Raw genomic sequence first — 27340 nt, 5'->3', positions numbered from 1 at the left:
AATTAGAAGACCAAAATTTTATGGAAAAAGCAAAGAAGACCTTGGGGAATTAATTTGAAATAAATCTCCAGGGTCAGACTAAATTTCAAATGGTCTGGGATGCTAGTAAAGTGGTGTTGAGGGGACTGTTTATACAACAAAATTCAATTAAAAGGAAATTGAAATAAAAAAGAAATTTTAGATGCAATTATGAAAAAGGAGAAGGAATTGCAAAAAAAGCTAATAAAGAGTCAGTAAAGTAGGCAATTAGGATATTACAAACCCAATATTCCATGATAGTTAATGAAGAAATTAGTTGGCAAATAAAAAGAATGAAGCAGAAATATTTTGAACATGCCAATAAGTCAGGAAAACTGCTAGCGTGGCAACTGAAAAAAGCGAACAAAGAAATTTTATAAATAAAATCAATATAAATGGAAAAATTACAGATAAGACAAGGGAAATAAGAGAAGCATTTGTGAAATTCTTTTCAGAATTGTATAAGAAAGGAAAGGAATTTTTGTTTAAAATAGAGGAATATATGAAAAATAGTAATCTGCCAAAAATAAAAGAGGAACAGTTAGTGATATTAAATACCCATATAACAGCTACAGAAGTATTAGAGGCAATAAACTGGACAAAAAGTGGCAAGTCTCCAGGACCAGATGGATTAACGGCAAAATATTATAAAAAGCTAAGTGAACCCTTTGAAAAGGGAACCCTTTGAAAGATGTGATGAATGAGATTTTAAAGACAGGTGAAATTCCAAGAACATGGAAGGAAGCTTATATAACAGTGATTCCAAAACAAGATTCGGATTTAATGCAAATAAAAAATCACAGGCCTATTTCATTATTAAACAATGATGATAAATTATTTGCAAATATTTTAGACAGTAGAATGAAAAAAATATTAGGTGAATATATATATCAAGATCAGGCAGGATTCCTTCCAGGTAGAGAAATGAAAGAGAATACAAGAAATATTCTGAACGTGATAGAATACAAATTGCTGGAAGAAATTAATTGTGGATATAATTTTTTAAAAGGAATATATTCAGCAATATATTCAGAACAAAATGCAAAATTAATTATAAATCAGGTGATAATGAATTAATGTAAAATACAAAAAGGAACTAGGCAAGGATGCCCGTTATCACGGTTGCTGTTCATCTTGGTCCTGGAAGTACTTGCAAGAAATATAAGAGCAGATAAAGAAATTACAGGGATAAAAAAGGGAAAAAATGAATTTAAATTGAAAGCCTTTGCTGATGATTTAGTAATTACGGTAGAGGATCCAAAAAATTATCTCCCTAAGGTAATAGAAAAAATTCAAGAATTTGGGGAAGTGGCAGGATTTAAATTAAATAGAAATAAAACTAAATTATTAGTTAAAAATCTAAAAGAAGAAGAGAAAAAAGATTTATAAAAAGTAAATCTATAAAAAGTAAAATATCTAGAGATATAGTTAACAATAAGGGATATAAATGTGTATAAATATAACTACAAAAAAGTATGGTGTGAGATAAAAAGGAATTTAGAAATTTGGAGCAGAATGAATCTCTCCCTACTAGGAAGAATTGCTGCGATTAATATGAATGTGTTGCCGAAGATGCTCTTCCTTTTTCAGTCAGTCCCACTAATGGTTAAGGATGACTGCCTCAAAAGATGACAAAAGGATATTTCTAAGTTTGTTGGGGGGGGGGAAGCCAAGGATTAAACATAAGATACTTACAGACACAAGAGAAAGAGGAGGCTTCGCCCTCCCAGACCTTAAACAGTACTATGAGGCTGCATGCTTGGTTTGGATTAGGGACTGGATAAAACTGGAAAAGGAAGAAGCATTAGATTTAGAAGGTCATGATAACAGATATGGATGGCATGGATATTTATGGTATGGAAAAGGGAAAGTACATAAAGTATTTTACAATCATTTAATTAAGAAATCATTAATGAGAGTATGGGAGAGATATAAAGATTTAATAGAACAAAAAACACCTTGGTGGCTATCACCAACTGAAGCTTCGTTACTCAAACCGCTTGGTAAAAAAGGAAAATGTCCTACATACAGAGACCTATTGAGAGATCAAGAAGGAAAATGGAAACTAAAAGATTATGATGAAATTAAAGACCATTTTCAGAGTTGGTTGCATTACAGACAAGTAAATGAGTTGTATAGTGGTACCTCGGGATGCGAACGGGATCTGTTCCAGAGCCCCATTCGCATCCCAAACAGAATGTAAGATGCGACAGTGCGTCTGTGGGTCGCGTTTTGCTGCTTCCGCGCATGCGTGTGACACCATTTTGACCATCTGTGCATGCGTGAGTGGTGAAACCTGGAAGTAATGCGCTCCGTTACTTCCGGGTCACCGCGGAGCACAACCTGAAAGCGCTCAACCTGAAGCGCATTTATCCCGAGGTATAACAAAAAAGGGTTTAGTTATACAATCTCTAGATTCCAAAAGGAGGCTATAGAAGAAGACACGAAGTTATTGAAGAAAGCATATAGTATTCTGCTAGAATGGAAACGAAAGGTGAGGAGGTCAAATCGGTTACGATTAAACGGGCGCATGATACAGGACATAATATAAATTTGAGGACTGGGAAAAATTGTGGAAAGTAGATTTGAAATTCACAGACTGTTCTCCTTTGAAGGAAAACTATATGAAAATGATGTATAGATGGTATATCACACCAGTAAAAATGGCAAAAATGTATAAAACTGGGTCAAACACCTGTTGGAAATGTAAGGAAAAAGAAGGTACTTTGTATCATCTGTGGTGGGAATGTAGAGAAGTTAAAATTTTTGGGAGATGATATATAATGAACTGAAAAAAATGTTCAAAATAACATTTGTAAAAAAACCAGAAGCATTTTTATTAGGGATTTTAGGACAAGACTTGCCAAGAAAAACAAAGAATTTATTCATGTATGCTACAACAGCGGCAAGAGTCTTCTTAGCACAAGAATGGAAAAATGAGGAACTCTCAACGAAAGAACAATGGCAAGAAAGACTGATGAGCTATGTGGAAATGGTAAAGTTAACATATAAACTACGAGAGAAGGAAAACCGTGACTTCAAGGAAGAATGGGAACTTTTTACAAACTATTTAAAAAGATGACAAAAGGACTTGGATTCCTTGGCAGGTTTTGAATAAACATCTACAAATTTATTAGTAGAACATAGGATAGATAAGGTAATATGTATAACCTTTTAACATGCAGAGAATAATATGTGCAAACAAATCAGAGAGGGGAGCTGAGGGAAGTCTCTGGAGGGTGGGAGAGGAAGGAATGGGAGGGAATAAAAGGGGGGAATGTAATTGGTTATATTGATTGATAATTTGTTTGTTAAAATTGTTCAATAAAAATACATTAAAAAACAACAACTTCAGTAATACTTGTAAGGCAGGAGTCCTATCATGTAAGAGCAGATTATTATTCCCATATAGCAGAAACTGTTTTCTCCCTTTCCCGTCTCCCACAGTGTTGAAATTTGGATTGTAAGCATTTCCCCTGCATATGTAACAACAGTCCATGTACACCAAAGTTGCTATATAAAGACTTAGAAACAGCAACTCAAATGGGGTCAGTCTAGTAACATGCACATTTAGATCTCTTGGTGTACTAAGTCTCAAGTGAACAGTGTCTCATATGAATGAGGCTTCACTGCACAATAGCTTAAAATAAAATGCTGCAAAGTTTTGGGATTTAAATTCCTTCTTCAAATGTCAAACAGTAGGTATGTCATTGGCAGTGGCGGAGCTTCATGCTCCAGCACCGGGGGCGGAGAGCAGGCGGGAGCATGGTGCCCAGTGCGGGCGGGGGAGCAGCCGCAATGGCACCCTGCCGGGATCACGCTGCCGAGGGCGGCGCGCTCCCCCCGCACTCCTCTTCCTCCGCCAGTGGTCATTGGCAATTAATAAATAGCAGTGAATGCACTTGACACTATCACTACCTCTACAGACAGAGACTGTTGCCATTCAGAATTACTATGAATTACAAAGAAAAATAAAAGTATCTACCCAGCCAGGGGCCAATGGCAAATTATCAAAGTAGCAAACTAGTGCCAAATGAAATTAGGTGAAGAAGCAGTTCCCATGATCGCTTAACCAACAATATCCCATGCAACCTGACTTCCGGGTTAGTGAGATCGGCAATGGCGGAATTCCTCTGACTCAGAGGAACCTGCTCTGTGAAATTCGGGTCTTGCCGCCGCGGCGAAGGCGGAGACCCCTTAAAAATCCCAGGCGAGGGAGGCCTGAGAACATGGGATTCGGCTGACACCAGGAGCGCCCCCCACCCGCAGGGAAACCCCTTTTTTGGGGATCCGAAGCGACGTGAGGCGAGCGGTGTGGTGTTTTGAATCGACCGATATTTTTAAGGAGTGAAGCCACACAGCCATTGCCGGAGAGCGCTGACTTTTTCTTGTGGACAATTGGATCTTAAACAACAACCCGTGAGTAGAACGGGAAATTGGACTTTTAAAATAATTTAATTTGGCATTAAACGGGGAAGGTCTAAACAGGAAGTCCACCTTCCCTTTTTGTAAATAGACTGAAGCAAAGAATTTATTAACTAAGGTCTTGGAAAATCCAACATAAAGGATCAAAACTCCACTGATTGAAATATTACTAATACCTTTTTTGGAAGCAGGGGAACCCTGCAGGAAATGGTGAAAATTTAGGAATTGAAGCGCCACGTCTCTAAACCTGGGAGTGGTCCGCGAGGAACCCATCGACGGTTAATAGATAAATTTGACAGCTAGCTGTCAAGATACAAAAGATAGACTTTGTTTCCATTGTTTGCTTCTGCGCTTAAGAAGAAGGAAGGTAACTGGAATTGTTACTAACTTACTTTTGGGACTTTGGGGACTGTGCTGGAAGGATTGATAAATGGAGACTGTTTCCCTCTAGAGGGAGTTTTGGGACATTGTTACAAGAATGCAGCTGGGAAACTGGTTTCTAAAATAAAGGCTCTGAGAAACCAGCTTTGACCTTGAACACTTCAAGGATGTCTGTTGAGAAGGAAGTAGCCTCTGTATTGAATAGGACATTTTATTTGCTGGGAAAGCTGCATGAACAGATAAATGTCATGGCTACCAGCATTGATATTTTGGGAACAAAAGTGGGGATCAGTAAAGAAGTTGACAAGAATCCGGCACAGGAATCCTTTTCAATGGAACATATTGAAGAACCAGAGAAGGAGTTGTTGTGAAAGTGAAGCAAGGGGGAGCCTTAACCCTACAGAGGCAAATGGAGGATTATAAGTTGAGGCCTTATATGAATATAATTAAGAGAAGCCAGGTTTTGGAGATGGGAGCCTGGCTTGATCTGGAAAATGAAAGGTCGAGAGATCACCTTATGTGGGGATCAAATGACTTTGGGGATATGAATTTGAACCAGGAGGAGATTGGAGTACTTGGGGCCTTTGGACTGGAAAGAAGTGTGAAGCAAGGCTTGGAATATTTTAGGGGCCCTACCTTTAATTATGGAAATCTGGCAGACCTGCTAAGAAGGAATTTGACCATCGTTGGGTTGGAGCCCCCCAGAGAACTGTTTTTTAATATCAAAGATTATCAAGAAGATCGACAGACGGGACAGGAAGAAGAGTTAAGAGCCTCGGATTTAAGATCTCCAGGTTGATGGACTGTTGGAGGTTGATGGAACTGCTGGTTGGGGCCGAGACCGGGGAGGGGGGACAGTGGAAGAAAATTGGGGATTTAAAATGTATATACTGAGATTTCTTTTTCTTTTTTTGTAATGAAAAATGGAAAAATCATGGAATGAAATTTTTATAACCCTAGGGGAAACGTCTTAAGAGAATAAGTACAAATATATTAGTTTTAATGAGAAATAAGATTAAATAAAGTAAAAATGGATGGATAATTGGTGAAAGAGAGAATGAAAAATTACAGTATATAAAGATTAACTATTAGGATGAAAACAAAGATGAAGGATTTGCTGAAATACATACCTGAACTAGAATACAAAGAGGGGAGGTGTGAGGAAGTCAAGGTAATAAGCTAAAGAAACAAAAATATGCAAAGGTTCGATTGATTCTTTTTTCTTTTTGATTGTATCTATTTTTTAATGTATTTCTAATTTTTTTGTTTGTTTTTTCTTTTTCTTTTTTCTTATCTGTTTTTGCTCTTCTATTTTTTTTTCCTGGATGTGATCTGCATTTATGTATCGGTTTGTTTGCTTTTGCGATTTTTTTTTGTAACCTTTAAAAATTTGAATAAATATTATTGGGGGAAAAACAAAAACAACAATATCCCATGCAACCCAACCAGCAACCAATGCAACCAGCATTCTGCCAACAGCTGAAGCATTGCATTTGGTCCAAAGAAAGATATTCTTGGCAAGGTCCCTGGAATTCTGTAGGATTTGCAGAGCCAAATTTGTTAAGTTGCTCCAGTACCAATTTGTGATGGGGAATAATGTGTACATTAGGTTGCCACGTACTGATGATGAGCATAAGGAGCACGGGTGATGGAAAACAAAGTCCACAGTTATCACAACCTTCCATGGGAAGAAGACCTCTGGGAGGGAGGGAGGGAGGGAGGGAGGGAGGACAAGCTAGCTAGGATCTCACATAGGCTATCAGATGTAAGGCCATAGAAATGCCTATGACAGCAGGAGGGGGAACATACGATGAATTAAATAGTAGAAGTTTCATTCATAGTTGGCATACACATTTACTAAGGATGGAAGGCTTTTAGAATCTGCTCCCACCTTCATCTGACCATCTGTCATCCCCCAGGAATCAGGGCTCTACCCAAAATCGCAGGAATGCATGAGCCTTTCTGATGTCTTCCCTTGTCTCTGTTGTGGTAAAGGGAGACAGCAACGGAGAAGGCTACTGGGAACCATTGCAGCAGGAACTGAAGGCTTTGCAGGCAACACCACTTTCATTAACATATGCTGCAGCCTAGGTGCAGGGTGAGCACACCCAACCTTAATATTTACTATTCTAGCAAGTGGCACCAGGCTTCATTTCATGTGTGGCCATTAAAAGCACTGCTCCTCAGACTTTTGGTGCCGTGGCTTGCTCAGTCCTAGTTTATTAACTAATAAAAGGTGGCAAGGTAAATCTTAAGAGCTTTCCCCCTATCAACACAAAATGCAACATTTCTTCTGAGCTGTTTGTAGTTCACTGGACAGAAGCAGCCAACCTGGTGCCAGAAGCAGGCAGTGTGGTGCTCTCCATACCTCTTGAATGACCACTTCTATCATCCTTGACCATTGGCCCTGCTGGCTACAGCTGGTGGGAATTGTAGCCCAGAATTTTTTTTTTCGCGGGTGGGGGGGGGGGACCAAGCTGGCTACTTCTGTCTTAAGTCTCATTTGCAGCTGCAGAGGTAACAAGTATCCATCTATTATTGGATCAACTTATATCAGATGGTGGTGTGAAAGTAGTCAGGCATTTCTATATTTGTTAATAGTGCCTATGTCCTACTCAGATGTGCAGATGACACAACGTTGATGGCAGAAAGTGAGGAGGAATTAAAGAACCTTTTAATGAGGGTGAAAGAGGAGAGCGCAAAATATGGTCTGAAGCTCAACATCAAAAAAACGAAGATCATGGCCACTGATCCCATCACCTCCTGGCAAATAGAAGGGGAAGAAATGGAGGCAGTGAGAGATTTTACTTTTTGGGGCTCCATGATCACTGCAGATGGTGACAGCAGCCACGAAATTAAAAGACGCCTGCTTCTTGGGACAAGGGCAATGACAGGCCTAGACAGCATCTTGAAAAGTAGAGACATCACCTTGCCAACAAAGGTCCGTATAGTTAAAGCTATGGTTTTCCCAGTCGTGATGTATGGAAGTGAGAACTGGACCATAAAGAAGGCTGGCCACCGAAGAATTCATGCTTTTGAATTATGGTGCTGGAGGAGACTCTTGAGAGTCCCATGGACTGCAAGAAGATCAAACCTCTCCATTCTTAAGGAAATCAGCCCTGAGTGCTCACTGGAAGGACAAGATGGTTGGATAGTGTTCTCGAAGCTAACAGCATGAGTTTGCCCAAACTGCGGGAGGCAGTGGAAGACAGGCGTGCCTGGCGTGCTCTGGTCCAGGGGGTCATGAAAAGTAGGACATGACTAAACGACTAAACAACAACAACAACAACAACAATGTCCTACATGTTAGCATCTTTGATGATAAGGATAATCAACATCAATATCAACTTGGCCACAAAGTTGCTATTGAAGTCTAAATTCAATTTTAAAATGCAGAACAGCACTGGGAGTGGAACAGCTACTACAACATGACTTTCTGTATTACCAAATACCTGACATGTGAATAGTGATTTTTCTGGGTTGGTAGCAACAAACATTAAATGAAAGTGCAAATGCTGCTTACCGGTCAGTGGCGTCTGCCTCCGCTTCCTCCCAGGCCGACTCTTCTTCCCTGCCATCTTTGGGGGTTTCTCCATCACTTTGCCATTGTGGCGAGCTTTGGGTTCCTTGGCTGCGGCTCGGTTCATGGGCTGTAAGGGTCTGGGAGCCTCTCTTACCACACAAGTATGGTAAAAGGGGGGGACCTCGTGGCCCTGCAACTCTTCCCACTGCAGCAGGCCTTCAGTCGGAACCTCTTGCCAGAAGTCGAAGTTCCACCTCCGCTTTGCCTTTTCCATGCTAGTGCACAAGATGCGCTGGATGTCCTGCTGCAGATTACTGTGGTCCACAGGACCAAAAAGATTCCTTCTCACATGGTTTGTTTTTGCACATCTCCTTGGCTCCACCTTCTCTCCCTTCCGCCTGTCCCTCATCACAGAGCAAAGCAGCAGTTCCCTAACAAAAACACAAATACACTCACTGAGATCTTTTTATCACACAAAGCCAAAGTGTTGCGTGCTTACGGAGACATAGCCAGAGGAGGCAGGTTCTGTGAAGGCCTAGTCACTGCCCCCTGGGAAACACCAAAGCCCTCCCTTAAGTTTTCTGTTCTCATATTTTTGAAAGCTACCTGCTTCCCTTATATATAAGGAAAAGCAAGCTGGCAGTATTCTCCCCAAATAGCTGAGCAGTAATTGAACCTGCAGGCAGACTTGGATTTGCAGACAACAACTGCTGCTGATGATCTTGGCTTGGAGGGACAACAATATTTTTCATTCATTATAGGGTGCCACAGACTGCCATCTTCATGTGCCTGCGTAGTGGAATTTTAGGTTTGCGCAATTAAAGCAGATGAAAGGTTTCTGTCACCTTAGTGCAACAAACCCAGTTTAAAGAAGAATCTGACCTTTTGTTTTTTGGGAAGTGATGGGGAAATGCATTGAAAAGAGTGGGATGAAGGAATGATATTCCACAAGGAAACAGTCACAATGTTCAATAAAGACCAGCTACAATCTAACTTCCACGAAAGTTTTATGCAAGCAAATCAGGATGAATGCTCCATAGAAAGTTCATCTGGAGGGACCCAGTCTTGTTCTGCTATTGCTCCACTCTGTTGCAAGAGGTCCTTTGTTCTTAATTCAGCCTTCAAATTCCTCCCCACAAAATGTGTGCAGGCAGATCCTATGCATGTTTATTTAGAAGTAACTCCTACTTTATTTAAGGGGGTTTACTTTGAAGATGGTTGTTATTTATTTCGGTTCTGGAGGTGCTCTTGAATATGATCAGAGGGGACCGGTTGGTGGAAGGAATCCAGGTCGGAGCGAAACAATACAAACTCAAAGCTTTTGCAGATGACCTAGTTTTGACCCTGCAGGAGCCAGAATATAGTACGAAAAGAGTATTACAACTGATTCAAGACTTTGGTCGGGTGGCGGGATTCAAATTAAACAAACAGAAAACTAAGGTGTTGGGGAAAAAATTGACAGATTCAGAGTCAGAACGGTTTCAGAGAGAGACAGAACTAACTGTGGTTAAAAAAGTAAAGTACCTAGGGGTAAACATAACAGCAAAAAATCTGAGTCTTTTTAAGGATAACTATGAAAAATGTTGGTCTGAAATTAAGAGAGACTTAGACAGTTGGACAAAATTGAAACTTTCTTTGTTAGGCCGAATTGCTGCTATTAAGATGAATGTATTGCCAAAAATGTTGTTTTTGTTTCAAACACTACAGATTGTGGACAAGATGGAGTGCTTCCGGAAGTGGCAGAGAGACATCTCTAAGTTTGTCTGGCAGGGCAAAAAGCCCAGAATTAAGTTTAAGATATTAACTGATGCGAAAGAAAGAGGGGGCTTTGCCCTGCCAGACCTAAAGCTGTACTATGAGGCCGCAGCTTTCTGCTGGCTAAAAGACTGGCTACTTCTCGAGGACACTGACGTTTTGGATCTGGAAGGTTTTAACAATGCTTTTGGTTGGCATGCATACCTATGGTATGACAAGGTTAAGATCAATAAGGCCTTTAAGAACCATATTGTCAGAAAAGCAGTGTTTAATGTCTGGACAAAATATAAAGACTTATTGGAAAATAAAACTCCAAGGTGGCTTTCACCGCTGGAAGCTAAGGCCCGAAAAAGACCCAATATGGAGGCCAAATGGCCAAAATATTGGGAAATATTAGAAAAAGATGGAGACAATTGGAAATTGCAGAGTTTGGAGAAAATGAAGGATAAAGTGCGAGACTGGTTACACTACGCTCAGATTAATGAAGTTTTTAAAAATGACAAAAAGTTAGGGTTCCAGGTGGAGAAATCGAAATTGGAAACAGAACTGTTAGAACCTAAGACTAAGGTACTTTCAAGAATGTATAACTTGCTGTTAAAATGGAATACACAAGATGAAATGGTTAAATCGGCTATGATAAAGTGGGCACAGGACATTGGGCATAATATCATGTTTGAGGACTGGGAAAGGTTGTGGACCAACGGGCTGAACTTCACTGCATGTAATGCTTTGAAGGAAAATGTAATGAAAATGATATATAGATGGTACATGACCCCAGTTAAACTTGCCAAAATATACCATTTGTCTGATAACAAATGTTGGAAATGTAAAGAAAATGATGGAACATTCTTTCACCTCTGGTGGACCTGCCCTAGAGTGAAGGCCTTCTGGGAAATGATATATAATGAGCTGAAAAAGGTATTTAAGTATACCTTTACTAAGAAACCAGAGGCCTTCCTTTGGGTATTGTCGGCCAGAAGGTGTTAAAGAAGGACCGAACATTCTTTATGTATGCAACAACGGCAGCAAGGATACTCATTGCTAAGCACTGGAAGACTCAAGATCTACCCACACTGGAAGAGTGGCAGATGCAACTGATAGACTATATGGAACTAGCCGAGATGACCGGCAGAATCCGAGACCTGGGAGAAGAGAAGGTTGAAGAAGATTGGAAGAAATTTAAGATTTATTTTAAAAAGCACTGTAATTTGGTTGAATGTTAAGATGGAGGCTAGATCATAAATAATTGAGCACCACTAAATTAGATCCAATTAGGATGATAAGTGAGATTGAGGAAAAATCATAAACTTTTGGGAGAATTATTAGATTATATTCTAAATGAATGGGACACAAGAATGTAAACAAGATGATAAATTGCGGGCAAGAATTGACAACGATGCAAGTGGGAGCGGGAGACGTGAGGGAGTCCAAAGAAGTTAAGAAATTATGTTATGATATATGTTACATTGTTCATTATTTTTGCATTTATGTATAAAAATCTTAATAAATATATATATATTTTTAAAAAAACTTTTAAAATATTCAAAAAAAAAAATACTTTGAAGATGGTTGGATAGTGTCTTCGAAGCTACAAACATGAGTCTGACCAAACTGCGGGAGGCAGTGGAAGACAGAAGTGCCTGGCGTGCTGTGGTCCATGGTGTCACGAAGAGTCGGACACGACTAAACAACAACAAAACTTTGAAGTAACCTTATATGTGTCTACTCATAAGTAAGCCCAATTGAGTTAAATGGTGCTGACTTCCAGGACTGCTGTTTTGAGGTTCTGCTTAGGGTTTTACTTTGCAAAAGGTGTTTACTCTGAAATAAGTCCAAGTTCAGTGTGAATAACTCCAATGTAGCTGTGTATGGGTTCAGGACCTAAGTGCCCTGAAGGATTTCCACACCACCTACTTCTGCACTCAAACTGCCAAGGGAGAGGGCCACACCTGTACGTTGTGAAGGATCTGGGATTTCCTTGCAGGAAAAATTAACTTGGGCCGAAGCAGTTAATTAAGGAAAGTAGAACTCTGAACTTTTGCAAGCTCTGCAAAGTTCTACTTGGGTACTGGGGAGGACCCTAAAAAAAGAGCCCAGTAGCAAATATTATTTCGCTTTCTCTCCTATTTTTCCCCAAACATGAAGCCACGCAATAAAAGCATGAAGCCGCTTCATCTCCGCCTTTCTCTTTCTTTCCCGCCACGCGCCTCCCACTCTGCTTACCTGCAGAGCCACCTCCATGGATCACGCAGGTTGCTGTCCCAACCTGCCCCTAAAAGGTAAAGGTACCCCTGCCCGTACGGGCCAGTCTTGACAGACTCTGGGGTTGTGCGCCCATCTCACTCAAGAGGCCAGGGGCCAGCGCTGTCCGAAGACACTTCCGGGTCACGTGGCCAGCGTGACATCGCTGCTCTGGCGAGCCAGAGCTGCACACGGAAACGCCGTTTACCTTCCCGCCAGTAAGCGGTCCCTATTTATCTACTTGCACCCGGAGGTGCTTTCGAACTGCTAGGTTGGCAGGCGCTGGGACCGAGCAACGGGAGCACACCCCGCAGCGGGGATTCGAACCACCGACCTTTCGATCGGCAAGCCCTAGGCGCTGAGGCTTTAACCCACAGCGCCACCCGCGTCCCTACAGCGCCACCCGCGTCCCAACCTGCCCCTGCTCAGGCTGAAACTGGCACGCCATTCGAGTTCCCCCCAATCTCTGCTGCCCCCAACACAATTTCTTTCCCAAGAGACTTCCACTTAATTGCACATTTCCCTCCTGAGTTGCCCTGAGCAGCCTCCTCCCATTTTAAACCGGTCTAAGGTTTCTCCCTTTCCTTCTCACTCTGCTTTTGCCTTGCAGCTTTCCCAGTTACTTGCAAGCAAAGGGCACCTTTAAGCTGCATGTTTTGAGTTCCCCTGACCTCTATGGCAGGGAGAAGTGCCTATGTAATTTCCATTGAAAACCGATGTTTCTAAGTGTGCTAAGCAGTGTGCCATGGCACCTTGGGGTGACTTGAATGCTGTCCCTCTTCCCTTCCCTCCCTCCTCTGATGTCCTCTCACATCTCTGCCTCCCAAAGGCTTGCACAGCTGTTTGTTGCAGCAGCCCTGGCTACAAGCTCCCCAGGGGAATGGTGCCTGGGGCTGGCCAGGGGTGCTTCCCAGGCCCCTGTGGGGCAGTGTGAAGAGGCACCCCTTTTTTTGGGGGGGGAGGCAACTCAGAGACCAGGGGTGGCAGCTGCAGCTGCCCAGAGGACTCCCAAGGAGAGGGGAGAAGAGAGGGGCTGCCGGCTCTGCAGGCAAGGGGTGACATAACTGGGCTCCTGAGTCCCACAGGGGTGCCACAGAAAGAATATAGTTGGTCAAGGGAGTCGTGGACCCAAAAAAGGTTGAAAACCTCTGCCTTAGTGTATTTACTGACTGCAGCTTACTCCCAAACAGGCTTGCAGAGGGCTGCAGGTTAATGCTGGCTTAATACTCTTACAGTGGTGCCCAGCAATACAAATGCCTCGCTAAACGAAAAACCCGCAAGACGAAAGGGTTTTCCGATTTTTAGCGGCTTCGCAAGACGAATTTCCCTATGGGCTTGCTTCGCAAGACGAAAGCCCATAGGGAAATCTCCGGGGACAGCGGGGAAGCGCAGCGCGCCTTCTCCTCTGTTCCCGGACCTGTCCTAAGGCTTGCGGTGGGAGGTCTGGGAACAGAGGACAAGGCGCGAAGGGCTTCTCCTCTGTTCCCGGGGCTTGCGGTGGGAGGAGGGTTTTTCCTCCCCACCGCCAACATTCAGAACAGCATTCTGAATGTTGGCGGTGGGGAGGAAAGCCCTCCTCCCACCGCAAGCCTTCAGGACAGGTCCGGGAACAGAGGGGAAGGTGCGCAGCGCTTCTCCTCTGTTCCCGGACCTGTCTTGAAGATTTGCGGTGGGAGGAAGGTTTTCCTCCCCACCGCCAACATTCAGAAGGCTGTTCTGAAGGCTGACGGTGGGAAGAAAAGCCCTTCTCCCCCGCCAGCTTTCAGAAGAGTTCCCGCCTAGGCTGCAGATAGCAGCCTGCTGCTCCGCACGAGGGTCGCTCTTAAGCAGAGCGCCCCTCACGCGGGGCAGCAGGCTGCTATCCGCAGCTTGGAGAGCCCTCTGGACCTCTTCTGAAGGCGGGCGGGGGGCAAAGGTCTTTGCTCCCCCCCCCCGCCTGCCTTCAAAAGCCGTCCGGGAGCATTTTAAAATCGCCCCGGGACAGCGGAGGAATTCTCCGCTGTCCCGGGGCGATTTAAAAGCCCCCGGGAAGGCAGGCAGGGGGGACAAAGACTTTTGCCCCCCGCCAGCCCTCTTCTGAAGGCCAGCAGGGGGCAAAAGTCTTTGCTCCCCCCTGCCTGCCTTCCCGGGAGAGCGGGGGGCAAAAGTCTTTGTCCCCCCTGCCTGCCTTCCTGGGGGCTTTTAAATCGCCCCGGGACAGCGGAGAAGTCTCCGCTGTCCCGGGAAGGCAGGCGGGGGGAAGCAAAGACTTTCGCCCCCCGCCGGCCTTCAGAAGAGGTCAGGGGACAGACTGTCCCCGGACCTGGTCTGAATGCGGTTTCCATAGGAATGCATTGATTGATTTTCAATGCATTCCTATGGGAAACCGTGCTTCGCAAGACAAAAAACTCGCAAGACGAAAAGACTTGCGGAACGAATTAATTTCGTCTTGCGAGGCACCACTGTACAGTATTAAGAAAGATGGCATGTTCCTGGAGTACAGCTCACAACATGCTTGGAGACTTGCATGCATGCTAGATCTCTAAAGCACATACAAAACACATTCCTTCCCTCAAAGACAAAACAAAAAAAAATTCCTTCCAGTAGCACCTTAAAGACCAACTAAGTTAGTTCTTGGTATGAGCTTTCGTGTGCATGCACACTTCTTCCCTCAAAGAATTCTGGGCACTGTAGCTTACCCCTCCCAAAGTTGCAATTCCTAACAACCCTTAACAAAGTACAGTGGCCAGGATTCTTTGAGGTACAGAAGGATGTGTTTCCAACTTGGTTAGCAAGGAATAGTGTGTATGCCACAATCCTGCTGAATTTGACAAATCAAAGGCTGAGGACCCATACACACTTATCTGGGAGTAGTTTCCACTGGCCTGTTCTACTTCAGAGTAGAAGTGCATGGAATTGCACTCTTAGACATGCAACCCTGGCAAGTAAGCCCCCTGAACTCAGTATGATTTACCTCTTGGAGTAGATTTGTTTTATTTAAAAGCCTTGAGCTATGAGGGCCTGAGTCATGTGGGGCTTTGTAGGTAAAAAAAAAAAATGCACTTTAAATTGAGGAATTGGGCTCAGAAACAAATTGGCAGCCAGTGCAGTTGGGCAACAAATGGAGTTGTATGTTCAGATCACCAGATCTCAATTGATAGTCCACTGAATTCTGCACTGGATACAGTTTTTGAGCAGTCTTCAAAAGCAGGCCAACATACAACACATTACAGTGATCTAACCTAGAGGTAGAGAGGTTAATCTAATGACAGACAGGTGGTGCAGCATGTGATAGAAAGTGACTGAAAGACAGACAGTGTGCAACCCTATACATTTCTTCTCAGAAGTAAGTCCCTGGAGCTTAGTGAGACTTACTCCTAGATCCTGTAAGTAAAGGATTGCAGCATGAGCTATGAATTAGCCTCACATTCAAATCAGCTCAGTAGGTGCCCTAGGGAAGCCCTGCTCTCGCTCATCTGGCTTATGGAATAGTCATACTTGCCTTAAAGCCTTCTTGCAAGGATTCCAACAGGATAATGTGTGTGAAGCACATCAAACCACTGCCGGATTACCAAATAGGCAGAGTAGGATTACCAATATGGAGGATTACCAAATAGGTGGCTCAAAATAGTATCAATTTGATCTTGAAACAAAATTACAATCAAGCTTTCTTAGTTCCATGTTACCCCACTATAGCAAATGAACAAGGGAGCCCCTGAGATTCAGATTGCCTAGGGGCCTCCACAGGGTTTAATTGGGCACTGCCTCAAATGCTTAACATGCTATTTACATACTCAGCAGAGTTGGGTTCAGATGCCCACTGGCTCACAAAGCTCACCCTGAGCTAGTTGCCCCCTCTCAGTCTAGCCCACCTAGCAGGGTTGCTGCCAGGATAAAACAGGGAAAGCTGAGCTTGTTGGAAGAATTGTGGGGTAAGGACATAAATGAAACAAACACACCCATTTCTACTCCCTCTTCATCACTCTGCTAGGGGGCCTAGTCGGTGTGCTAAGCTGACCGACTCAAGTCAGGTTTTACTTGGGCATCTGAAAAAACTGATCATTCACAAAGAGAGTGAATGATCTCTCATTCAGAGCTTGCAGGGCAGCAGCTGAAGAAGGAACAAAAAGGGTTTTCTTGTCTGTGTTTCTTGTGGCTGATTAGCTGCTCTCCCTGTGCAAAGGTCAGAGGGGGCAGGGTTTCTGTTGAGGTAGGTGATTAGCAGTGGGAGGAGCTTATCAGAGCTTGCAGGGCAGCGGCTGAAGAAGGAACAAAAAGGGTTTTCTTGTGTGTTAGTCTCAAACGTTTGTTGGGGGAGACGTAGGTTTTTTGGGGGGGATTTATTTGTCCTGTCTTCACGCTTTTTATGATGGAGGACCGCTGTAGTCACCCCCAACGACATGTTCTCAAGATGGAGGGTGAGGGAACAGCTGCAGTCGCCTGCAGTTCCTGCGCAATGTTTGCCATCTTGCCAAAGGTTGCAGGCAGCTTTACCTGCAGCAATTGCATGTTGATTGCCCTCTTAAAAGACAAAGTCCAGCAACTGGAGGAACGTGTAGCTACGCTCCAAAGAATTAGAGAGCTGGAGCTCTTCTTGGAAGCAACAGAGCACACCGTCTCCACCAAGGAGGAGACAGGGGACTCCCCTGAGAAGGAGGCTAGTTCACCAACACAGGAGCCAGATATATGGAGAAACGTGACTCAAAGAAGTAGGAGGCCCAGGGTTCGCTCTGATTGCTTAGAAATACACGATCGCTTTGAGGCTTCGTTATTTCTTTGCTGCTGAGACTCTGAAGCTTGTACTGCAACAAGAATCTCTGCACTGGACTTAATTAATGCTCTGCAAAGAGAACTGTTGCTGGTTGCGCAGTGGAAGCGTTTACTGGACCAGTACACAGACTCTCTTAGTGTATACCTGTGAAGAGATCCAAGATTTAGAACCTCAAAGCCAAAGTGAGAGCATTTGGGTCAAAATTAAGGGAGAGAAGAATAACAGGGACCTCATTGTGGGAGTTTACTATAGATCCCCAAGCCAAACGGAGGACATAGATGATGCCTTCCTGGAACAGATGGCCAAGCATGCAAAAGGAAGGGAGATAGTAGTTATGGGGGACTTCAATTACCCGGATATTTGTTGGATGTCAAACTCAGCCAAGAGCATAAGGTCAAACAGATTCCTCACTGGCCTTGCAGACAACTTCATTGTCCAGAATGTGGGAGAAGCAAGAAGAGGAACAGCCATTTTAGATCTGGTCCTAACCAATGTTGATGACCTGGTTAGTGGGGTAGAAGTGGAAGGATCGTTAGGCGCGAGTGATCATGCTCTTCTGAAGTTTACTATACAGCGGAAAGGAGCAGCCAAGCATACTAGGACTCAATTTCTTGACTTTAAGAAAGCTGACTTCATAAAACTTAGGGAAGTTCTGGGTGAGATCCCATGGACAGTAATACTAAAAGGAAAGGGAGTTCATGATGGATGGGAGTTTGTTAAGAGGGAGATAGTAAAAGCACAACTTCAGGCAATACCAATGAGACGGAAACATGGAAGGTGCCTAAAGAAGCCAGGGTGGCTATCTAAAGAACTTTTAACTGAGTTAAGATTTAAAAAGAATGTGTACAAAAAATGGAAAAGGGGGGAAACCACCAAAGAGGAATTCAAACAAATAGCCAGCACGTGTAGACACAAAGTCAGAAAAGCTAAAGCACAGAATGAACTCAGGCTTGCTAGAGAGGTTAAAAGCAACAAAAAAGGCTTTTATGGGTATGTTGTAGCAAAAGGAAGAACAAAGAAACAGTGGGGTCACTCAGAGGAGAAGATGGTGAAATGCAAACAGGGGACACAGAAAGGGCTGAACTCCTCAATGCCTTCTTTGCCTCGTCTTCTCCGATAAAGAAAACAATGCCCGACCTGAAGAATTTGGAGCAAATGATTCAGCAGAGGAAACACAGCCCAGAATAACTAAGGAGATAGTACAAGAATACTTGGCTAGTCTAGATGTATTCAAGTCTCCAGGGCCAGATGAACTGCATCCAAGAGTATTAAAAGAACTGGCAGATGTGATCTCAGAACCACTGGCAGTCATCTTTGAGAATTCCTGGAGAACAGGCCAAGTCCCGGCAGACTGGAGGAGGGCAAATGTTGTCCCTATTTTCAAAAAGGGGAAAAGAGAGGACCCAAATAATTACCGCCCAGTCAGTCTGACATCAATACCAGGGAAGATTCTGTTTTTTTTTTTTAAAAAAAAGATATTTATTGAAATTTCAAAGGTTATACAAAAAAACAGTAATAAAAACAAAACACAAACACCAAAAAACAAAATACAAAACTAAAAACTGTTACCATAAAGCAGCAATGCGGCAGCAAGCAAAGGCTATAGCAGCTCAGTCAGCTGCTTGTGGCTGCAAAGCCAAACAGGATGTTTGTGGCTGTTGCCATGGGAAGAAAGGGGCAGTCCATTCTGTACTGAGCACCGGATGTTAGCTCAGTGTGTGTGTCATATGACCCGTACTGGAAGTACATGGGTGGAGTTTGATTCTTACTGCTGTTGAGTGCAGACATGTTTCTCTGTACTGATTTAAGAGACAGAAATAAAGGATGTAAATAGATTTCTGTCTGCTTCTTTCCCCTCCCTGGGGATACCAAAGGGGAGAGAGAAGGAACGGTGTGTTCTTCTCACACATCTGGGAAGAATCGCCGAGACCTCGCCTACTTATCTGCCAGGAGTAGCAGCGGGGAGGTCGACAAGGAATATCTGCCGGTGCCTACGCTGTGGCACATTCCTCTGACCCAGGCAGAATTCCAATTTAAAAACAAGTAAAGTTTCATTCCCTTATTTTCTTATAACTTACTTCCCCGACCTCCTCATACCTCCCCTTTTTGTATTCCAATTTCTAATTATTAATTCAGCAAATCCTCTCCCTTAATTTTCATTTAATTTTCAACCTTTCTTTTCTTTTTACTTAATCATTACAGCTGAAAAACCCCTTAATTTTCTAAACCATCATCATTCTAACATTCATTAATCTTGCAATATTTCCCAAGATAGTCCTTAAATTTCTTCCAATCTTCTTCCGCCGTCTCTCTTCCCTGGTCTCGGATTCTGCTAGTCATTTCTGCCAGTCCCATATAGTCTATCACCTTCATCTGCCATTCTTCCAAGGTGGGTAGATCTTGTGTCTTCCAATACTTTGCGATGAGTATTCTTGCTGCTGTTGTAGCATACATAAAGAATGTTCTATCCTTCTTTGGCACCAATTGGCCGACCATGCCCAGGAGAAAGGCCTCTGGTTTCTTCAGGAAGGTATATTTAAATACCTTTTTCATTTCATTATATATCATTTCCCAGAAAGCCTTAATCCTTGGGCACGTCCACCAAAGGTGAAAGAATGTACCTTCATTTTCTTTACATTTCCAACATTTATTATCAGGCAAGTGGTAAATTTTTGCAAGCTTGACTGGGGTCATGTACCACCTATAAATCATTTTCATAATATTCTCTCTTAAGGCATTACATGCCGTAAATTTCATACCGGTGGTCCACAACTGTTCCCAGTCAGCAAACATAATATTATGACCAATATCTTGTGCCCACTTAATCATGGCTGATTTAACCGTTTCATCCTGCGTATTCCATTTCAACAGCAAGTTATACATTTTTGACAAATTCTTAATTTTGGGTTCTAACAATTCTGTTTTCAATTTTGATTTTTCCACCTGGAAGCCAATTTTCCTGTCCAACTTGTAAGCCTCCATTATTTGGTAATAATGAAGCCAGTCTCGCACTTTATCTTTTAATTTCTCAAAACTCTGCAATTTCAGTTTGTCCCCTTCTTGTTCCAGAATTTCCCAATATTTCGGCCATTTGGACTCCATATTGAGTCTTTTCACAGCCTTTGCCTCCATTGGCGACAACCACCTTGGGGTTTTATTTTCCAGCAAATACCAGGGAAGATTCTGGAGCAGATCATTAAGCAAACAGTCTGTGAGCACCTAGAAAGGAATGCTGTGATCACCAATAGTCAGCATGGATTTCTGAAAAATAAGTCATGTCAGACGAACCTGATCTCGTTTTTTGACAGAATTACAACCCTGGTACATGAAGGGAACACAGTGGATGTAGCCTACCTTGATTTCAGCAAGGCATTTGACAAGGTGCCCCATGATATTCTTGTAAAGAAGCTGGTAAAATGCGGTCTTGACTATGCTACCACTCAGTGGATTTGTAACTGGCTGACTGACCGAACCCAAAGGGTGCTCATCAATGGTTCCTCTTCATCCTGGAGAAGAGTGACTAGTGAGGTGCCACAGGGTTCTGTCTTATTCAACATCTTTATCAATGACTTGGATGATGGACTCAAGGGCATCCTGATCAAATTTGCAGATGACACCAAACTGGGAGGGGTGGCTAACACCCCAGAGGACAGGATCACACTTCAAAACGACCTTGACAGATTAGAGAACTGGGCCAAAACAAACAAGATGAATTTTAACAGGGAGAAATGTAAAGTATTGCACTTGGGCAAAAAAAATGAGAGGCACAAATACAAGATGGGTGACACCTGGCTTGAGAGCAGTACATGTGAAAAGGATCTAGGAGTCTTGGTTGACCACAAACTAGACATGAGCCAACAGTGTGACTAAAAAAGTCAATGCAATTCTGGGCTGCATCAATAGGAGTATAGCATCTAGATCAAGGGAAGTAATAGTGCCACTGTATTCTGCTCTGGTCAGACCTCACCTGGAGTACTGTGTCCAGTTCTGGGCACCACAGTTCAAGAAGGACACTGACAAACTGGAATGTGTCCAGAGGAGGGCAACCAAAATGGTCAAAGGCCTGGAAACGATGCCTTATGAGGAACGGCTAAGGGAGCTGGGCATGTTTAGCCTGGAGAAGAGGAGGTTAAGGGGTGATATGATAGCCAGGTTCAAATATATAAAAGGATGTCACATAGAGGAGGGAGAAAGGTTGTTTTCTGCTGCTCCAGAGAAGCCGACACGGAGCAATGGATCCAAACTACAAGAAAGAAGATTCCACCTAAACATTAGGAAGAACTTCCTGACAGTAAGAGCTGTTTGACAGTGGAATTTGCTGCCAAGGAGTGTGGTGGAGTCTCCTTCTTTGGAGGTCTTTAAGCAGAGGCTTGACAACCATATGTCAGGAGTGCTCTGATGGTATTTCCTGCTTGGCAGGGGGTTGGACTCGATGGCCCTTGTGGTCTCTTCCAACTCTATGATTCTATGGTTAGCAAACTGCGGCTTCAGGCATTTTGACAGGTCTGCCCCTTGGTTCTTCGAGGAAGCCAACACGCCACTTCTCCCAGGAATTGGGCTTTGCCAGGAGGCATGTCTTTGACAGACGTCAGCCTGGCACTAGGGGAGTCTCGAACGGCTGATTCCTTTCTCTGCAAGCAGGGTAAACACCTCTCCAGAGACGGACTTTGACCCGCAAAATCTTGCTTTTCAGATAACCAATCCAACTTGCACAATAAATGGGAAGGTAATGCATTGGATACAAGCTGTTGTCATGTAAATATCTATCTATATCTATCTATCTATCTATCTATATCTATCTATCTATCTATCTATCATCTATATCTATGTCTATATATGTAAGTGTATTCAATTTAGAATGTACCATTTTTTCATCTTGCAAAACTGTGCAAACAAAGCCTTGTGAATTAAGGCCAAGGTTGCCGTTTTGATCCCTGTATGGGACCCCTGCATTGCAGGGGGTGAACTAGATGATCCTCAGGATCCCTTCCAACTCAGCGATTCTACGATTCTATGAAGCCAGGGTTTTGGCTTTTTTTGGCCGGGAACAAGGAGAAGCTTATTTTCCTTCTGTTTTAAAGTGGGCTGTTGTACACTCTGATCTTATGCATGGTTATTCTGAGGTAAGCCTGAGCTAAATGAGATTTACCATGCAATCCTACGCATATTCACTCAAAGGTCCGATGGTACTTACCTCAAGGTAAATTTTCCCAAGTTTACAGCCTTAGACCTAAAAAAAGCAGGCTTACAGTTGAAGTCAAGCAGCCTGATCCTATTATGCTTATTCAAAAACAAGTCCCACTGAATGCTGGGCAAGATTCCTGTACCGCAGGCAGCTGGACTAGATGACCCTCGTGATCCCTTCCATCTCAACAATTCTATGCTTCTATGAACTCAATAGGGCTTCATGGAGGTGTGCTGTGCTGCTGAATTTACTCAAGACGGTTTCAAATAAGCACAGGATTGCGCTGAAAGTTGCACAAGGCTAAAGGAACAGATCTGGAGATTCCTTAAGGTTTGTGCAGCCGGGTCCTACCACCTATTCACTTAAGATCAATCCCCGTTGCGCTAAGTGGGAGTTACTCCCAAATAAACTGTGCTTAAATTCTGTATATTTGTGGGGCCGCAGTGCAACCACCTTGCTTCCAGCTCCTCCAGCTTACCCTTTCCTTCTCTGCCTGCATTGACCAAGTACAGTCATTACCTCGGGTTAAAGTAGCTTCAGATTGAGCGTTCCGCGTCAACCCAAAAGTAAGGGAATGGGTTACTTCCAGGTTTCGCTGCTTGCGCATGCGCTCAAAATGACGTCACGCGCATGTGCAGAAGCAGCGAATCACGACCCATGCATGCGCAGACGTGAGTTGCGTTCTGCTCAGGATGTGAACCGGGCTCTGGAAGGGATCCCGTTCGCATCCAGAGGTACCACTGTATCAAATTGTATCCTCGAAGAGCACTATTTCAAAGGTGCGCATACTGTACTGCATAGAAAACACACAGAAGACCTGGAAGCGCTCTCATTATTTACTATTGAGAAGCAAGCCGATCACGCACATTAGCAAAATTCAACATGACTTAATGTTGCCGCAGTTGCTAAAAATCTCTTACTTTCCTAAAATATGTTTCAAATTCAATTATATATATATATTTAATTCAGGTAGTAGCCATGTTGGTCTGACACAGTTGAAATATATATTTAAAAAAATTAAAAAATGTCCAGTGGCACCTTAGAGACCAACTAAGTTTGTTCTTGGTATAAGCTCAGGGGCTCAGGAGCAGAGGCACAGGGGAGAGAGGAAATGGAGAGCGAAGGGGAAGAATCTGAGGGCAGCGTAGGGGAGTATGACAGGGGCACGAGAGATTCCATGAGCTTCTCCAGCGAATCAGAAGATTCCCAGAGGGGGGCGCCGAGGGCCAGGGCAAGGGGGGTCCCAGGGGGGACGCACCAGAAGCAAGGGGCCAGCAGGGACTCCCAAAGCAGCAGCGGGAGATCAGGACCAGCTCCCCCACCAGAGCGTAGTGGGGGGGAAGAGTCCCATGCATCAGGGCCAGTGACTCCTCCAGTAGGGAGAGAAGATGAGTCAGGGCTGACCACGCCTCTATCAGAGAGTGAGGGAACGGAGGGGAGGTCAGGTCCAGCTAGCCCCCCCCCGAAGGGGGAAGCAGTGACAGGAGCAGTGTAACGGTCAGGAGAAAGGTTGCCGTCTGGGCGCGGGCGCCAAGTTCAAATGTACAGGCGCGCGGCACAGCAGAAAACCCGGATTGGGAACCAGGTCCTAAAGCCCGCCGGAGGGAGGGGGAAGACTCAGGGGACTCAGCGTCAGAAGAGTCTAGAAAGGGCAAGACCCCAGCGGACAGGCGGACCCAGAGGAGGAAAGAGCAAAGGAAGAGGTGGAGCAAGGCTAGAGTCTTAAACTGGTGTCTGGGGGGAGGAGATTCAGACGGAGCTTCAGCGGTCTAGAGTTTGAGTCGTAGAGCTGCGCGCCGCGGCTTTGAAATCAAAACTGAACTTCAATAAAGACTTGTATATAACAACGAACTGGCGTTGGTCTTTTGTGAGCTGGGACCTCGGGCAGCTCTGACACGTGTGCATGCCAGTATCTGAAGAAGTGTGCATACACATGAAAGCTCATACCAAGAACAAACTTAGTAGGTCTCTAAGGTGCTACTGGACAATTTTTTGTTTTTTTAAGTTATCATGCACTTTTCAACAAAGGGTTTTTCGAAGTGCAATATAGCAAAAGCACCCAAGCACTACTCACCCACGCGGTAAACTGACTGCAGCATGCCACTGATCCAGTGTGCTCAGCACAGTGTGCTCAGAAATCCAGGGTCCCTCAATCGCCCGCGAGGCTGCAATTCCTCAGCGCTCCGGCGCGTCAGCGCGGCTTGCTCCCCAGGAAGCGGCCCGGTCCTTCTGAAGCTGGAGCATCAGCCGCGATCGGAATCGCCGGCCGCTTGCAACTCTTCCTTTCCCGCGGGGCGAGGGACCTCGGCTGGGATCCCGAAGGAGAGCAGCGGGAAGAAGATCGGGAGCGCCGCGCGCCGGGGGCCCAGCCTTCGGGCCACTTTCAAATTTCGCGGGGCCGCTCAGCTGACATCCAGGCCCCCGCGCTGCTCGCCGGAGACGGCAGGAAGACAATGCTGCTGCAGCTCTTGCGCTTGCACGTCCGCCGGAGAGAAAAGGTGGCCCGACCCCCCCCCCCCGCCTCCCGCCTCCGCCCGCAAATCCGTTGCTTCGCTTCTCCTCGCCCGACTCACTTTCCCCTTCCGGGCTCCGCTCCAGGCTCTCGCTGGCACGTGGATTTGCAACGTGACTTTGCCCCCCCCCCCCGCCGCGCAACTGGGAAAGTTTTGCCAAATAAAAGCAGAGAGAGAACCCCTGCGCCCGCTTGCAGAGTGACGAGGCGAAAATACGATTCTGCACTGTTTTAAGACTTGCTGCTGAGACGGGACTTGGATTGGTACAGCTAAGTGCAATTGCACAAGCCAATACCAGGTAGAAATACGAAGACTCTTCCTTTTAAAACATAAGTCCGAAATGGCGATATGCTTGAGGAGGGGAGAATGTTCACAAAACGGGAGAGGGGAAACACGGGTCTGCATTTGCTATAACTGAGTTCTCTGCAGAATTGAGAGTTAGCTACTTGTCTATGTGACCTGAAAGTTTGCATTTGCCTACATTACAGAATTTGGATAATGTGTAATCATGAACATAAGGAGAGCCTTGCTGGATGAGAGTAGAAACTCTCTCAACTCTCTCGCTCCAGATGCCTATGGGAAGCTGCATGCCGGACTTTGCAGGGGGTTGGACTAGATGACCCTCGGGGTCTCTTCCATCTCTACAATCCTGTGTTTCTGTGACATGAGCACCGCAGATTCTCCCCACTCGTGGTCATCAGAGGCATACCTTCTCCAAGACTGAAGCCACACCCATCATGATGAGCCCCTCTTGATAGTCTTATTCTCCATTCATTTGTCTAACTGCCCTTTGAAGCCGTCTAACTGCGTTGGTGGCAATCACTCCATCCTGTGGTCTCAGTTTCACAGTGTAACTGTGCACTGGCTTGCTTCACACATAATGCTAAGTCACAGTCGAAATAAACTTCACTTTAAGTTGCCACAGGAAGGAAACAAGGTCAGAAGGGGGTCGCAGTTGGGAAAGGGTTGGGAAATGCTTCTCTAGACAATACTGGCGCCCCCCAGATTATTAGAAATCTTAGCAAGTCACTTGCGGGAGAAGAACTAGAATGAGCTATCAGTAAAGACACCATGCAAATAAAATTAAAGTTCAGTATCTGGGTAGAAACACATGTACTCCCTTAATCATTTAGAGATGAAACAAAAAAATTCCTTCCAGTAGCACCTTAAAGACCAACTAAGTCAGTTCTTGGTATGAGCTTTCGTGTGCATGCACACTTCTTCAGATACACAGCATTTAGAGATGGTGAGTTTCATGAGAGAAGGCTGATAGCTCATCAATCAAACTGGAACCTGGATGCAGAATACACCTTACAGGTGACAACTGAGGACTAAGGATTCTTTATGTTAACTAATGGCACACCTCCATGGTGGAGCATATTTGTCACCCTATCACTTGTTGACTGTTTGCTATACTGTTTTCTCTCCCTATATATATATATATATATGTTCCCTTCTCTATAACATGCATTAGATCACAAGCCTCCGGGTAGGGCTTGCTGTTGGGTTTTTAAAAAGACACTGCGAGTAAAAAATGAGCAGTTTGGGGTGCAAAGTTCTATTATAGCTTATGCCTTGCAGTCCTAGTTTTCTTCTTTACATTCCCCTTTACAAAGGGGTTGATTTAAAAATGCAAACCTCCACACACCAAAGTCCGTTTTATCACTTGAAACTGTCACCTCATTTTGCTTCTGTAAACTGCATTGTATTTGAATTAATGTACAAGTTCCGTCCATAGTGTCTGATTAGTGAGGAATTCTTCACATATACAAATCACCAATGTAGTTATCAAATGATGACTGTACGGTTGTAAACTATCCCATGAGCATGTCTGTCTGCTTAAAAGTTGTTGTTGTTGTTGTTATTGTTGTTATACAACAAATATCATGAGAGGGTTGGGAAACAAACCTAATAAGTTATCAATTAACCACTATTGAATCTCTTAAATCATGACTGCCTTTGTTTTAAAGTCACAAATAAACAATGTAACAGTAGCATTATTTTCCAAGAAAGGAAAGTCCTGCTGAAAACATTCTCAAGATTTGATGTACAGTACTCATGTTTTCCAATGGCATGAAAACACTGATACAAAATGTCTGTTCCTAAATTAGGAAAAAGCACTCCCATTTATTTCCCGTTGTAGCACGCCATGCCCTTGCTATAATTTGGTGAGAAACTGGTAAACAGACAGTTTTCCTTGAGGCTTCAAAAACAAGGTAAATTCAACAGCGAATGAAAGGTAGCACTAGGATAAGGCTACTGCTCTATGGATAAGAACAGGGGTTGGAAACTTTTTTAGCCGTGGGCTGGTCCACTGTCCCTCAGACCTTGTGGGGGGCCAGAGAAGTGGCATGGGGGGGGGGGAGCTGGAAGAAGAGGCGAGGGCAGCCAGCCACTGCCCTTACCTTCCCAGGAGCGCATTTTATCTCAGTGGGTGGGCTTGAGCACTTCTTCAGGCACTGAACAAGCGGCCTTGAAACGATTGCTGTTTTCTTGTGAGTAAGCGCATCTTTAGGGCTCTTAGTGTCTGTGCACCCAGCGGCAGGGCA

The 27340-nt window shown here is 44.2% G+C and overlaps 1 protein-coding gene and 1 long non-coding RNA gene across 5 annotated transcripts in view; one reads left to right on the top strand and one right to left on the bottom strand.

The window, feature by feature from the left end:
- The window catches only part of LOC310844650 (cyclin-dependent kinase inhibitor 1-like), a 31177-nt gene extending 6750 nt beyond the window's left edge, over positions 1 to 24427 (bottom strand). For 2 of the 4 annotated variants that reach the window (XM_083738985.1, XM_083738987.1), the window contains exons 1-2: positions 24370 to 24402; positions 8348 to 8778 (exon numbers count right to left, since the gene is read on the bottom strand). In XM_083738985.1, the coding sequence (XP_083595111.1) occupies positions 8348 to 8778; positions 24370 to 24377 (439 nt within the window). In that variant the 5' untranslated portion in view covers positions 24378 to 24402. Of the gene's footprint in view, positions 1 to 8347; positions 8779 to 22287; positions 22487 to 24352 lie in introns of those variants that run through there. The other 2 variants (XM_083738986.1, XM_083738988.1) reach the window with 2 other exon arrangements.
- A 503-nt stretch (positions 24428 to 24930) lies between these two features.
- LOC310845197 lies at positions 24931 to 25899 on the top strand. Its single transcript, XR_014564567.1, has 2 exons — positions 24931 to 25089; positions 25280 to 25899. It is a non-coding gene; the product is annotated as an uncharacterized lncRNA (long non-coding RNA).
- Positions 25900 to 27340: the final 1441 nt, after the last annotated feature.

Source organism: Podarcis gaigeae (assembly GCF_964106915.1).
Source record: "Podarcis gaigeae genome assembly, chromosome: 5".
NCBI lineage: Eukaryota > Metazoa > Chordata > Lepidosauria > Squamata > Lacertidae > Podarcis > Podarcis gaigeae.
The sequence above is the reverse complement of the archived record's forward strand: the minus strand, read 5'-3'. Positions and strand labels throughout refer to the sequence as shown.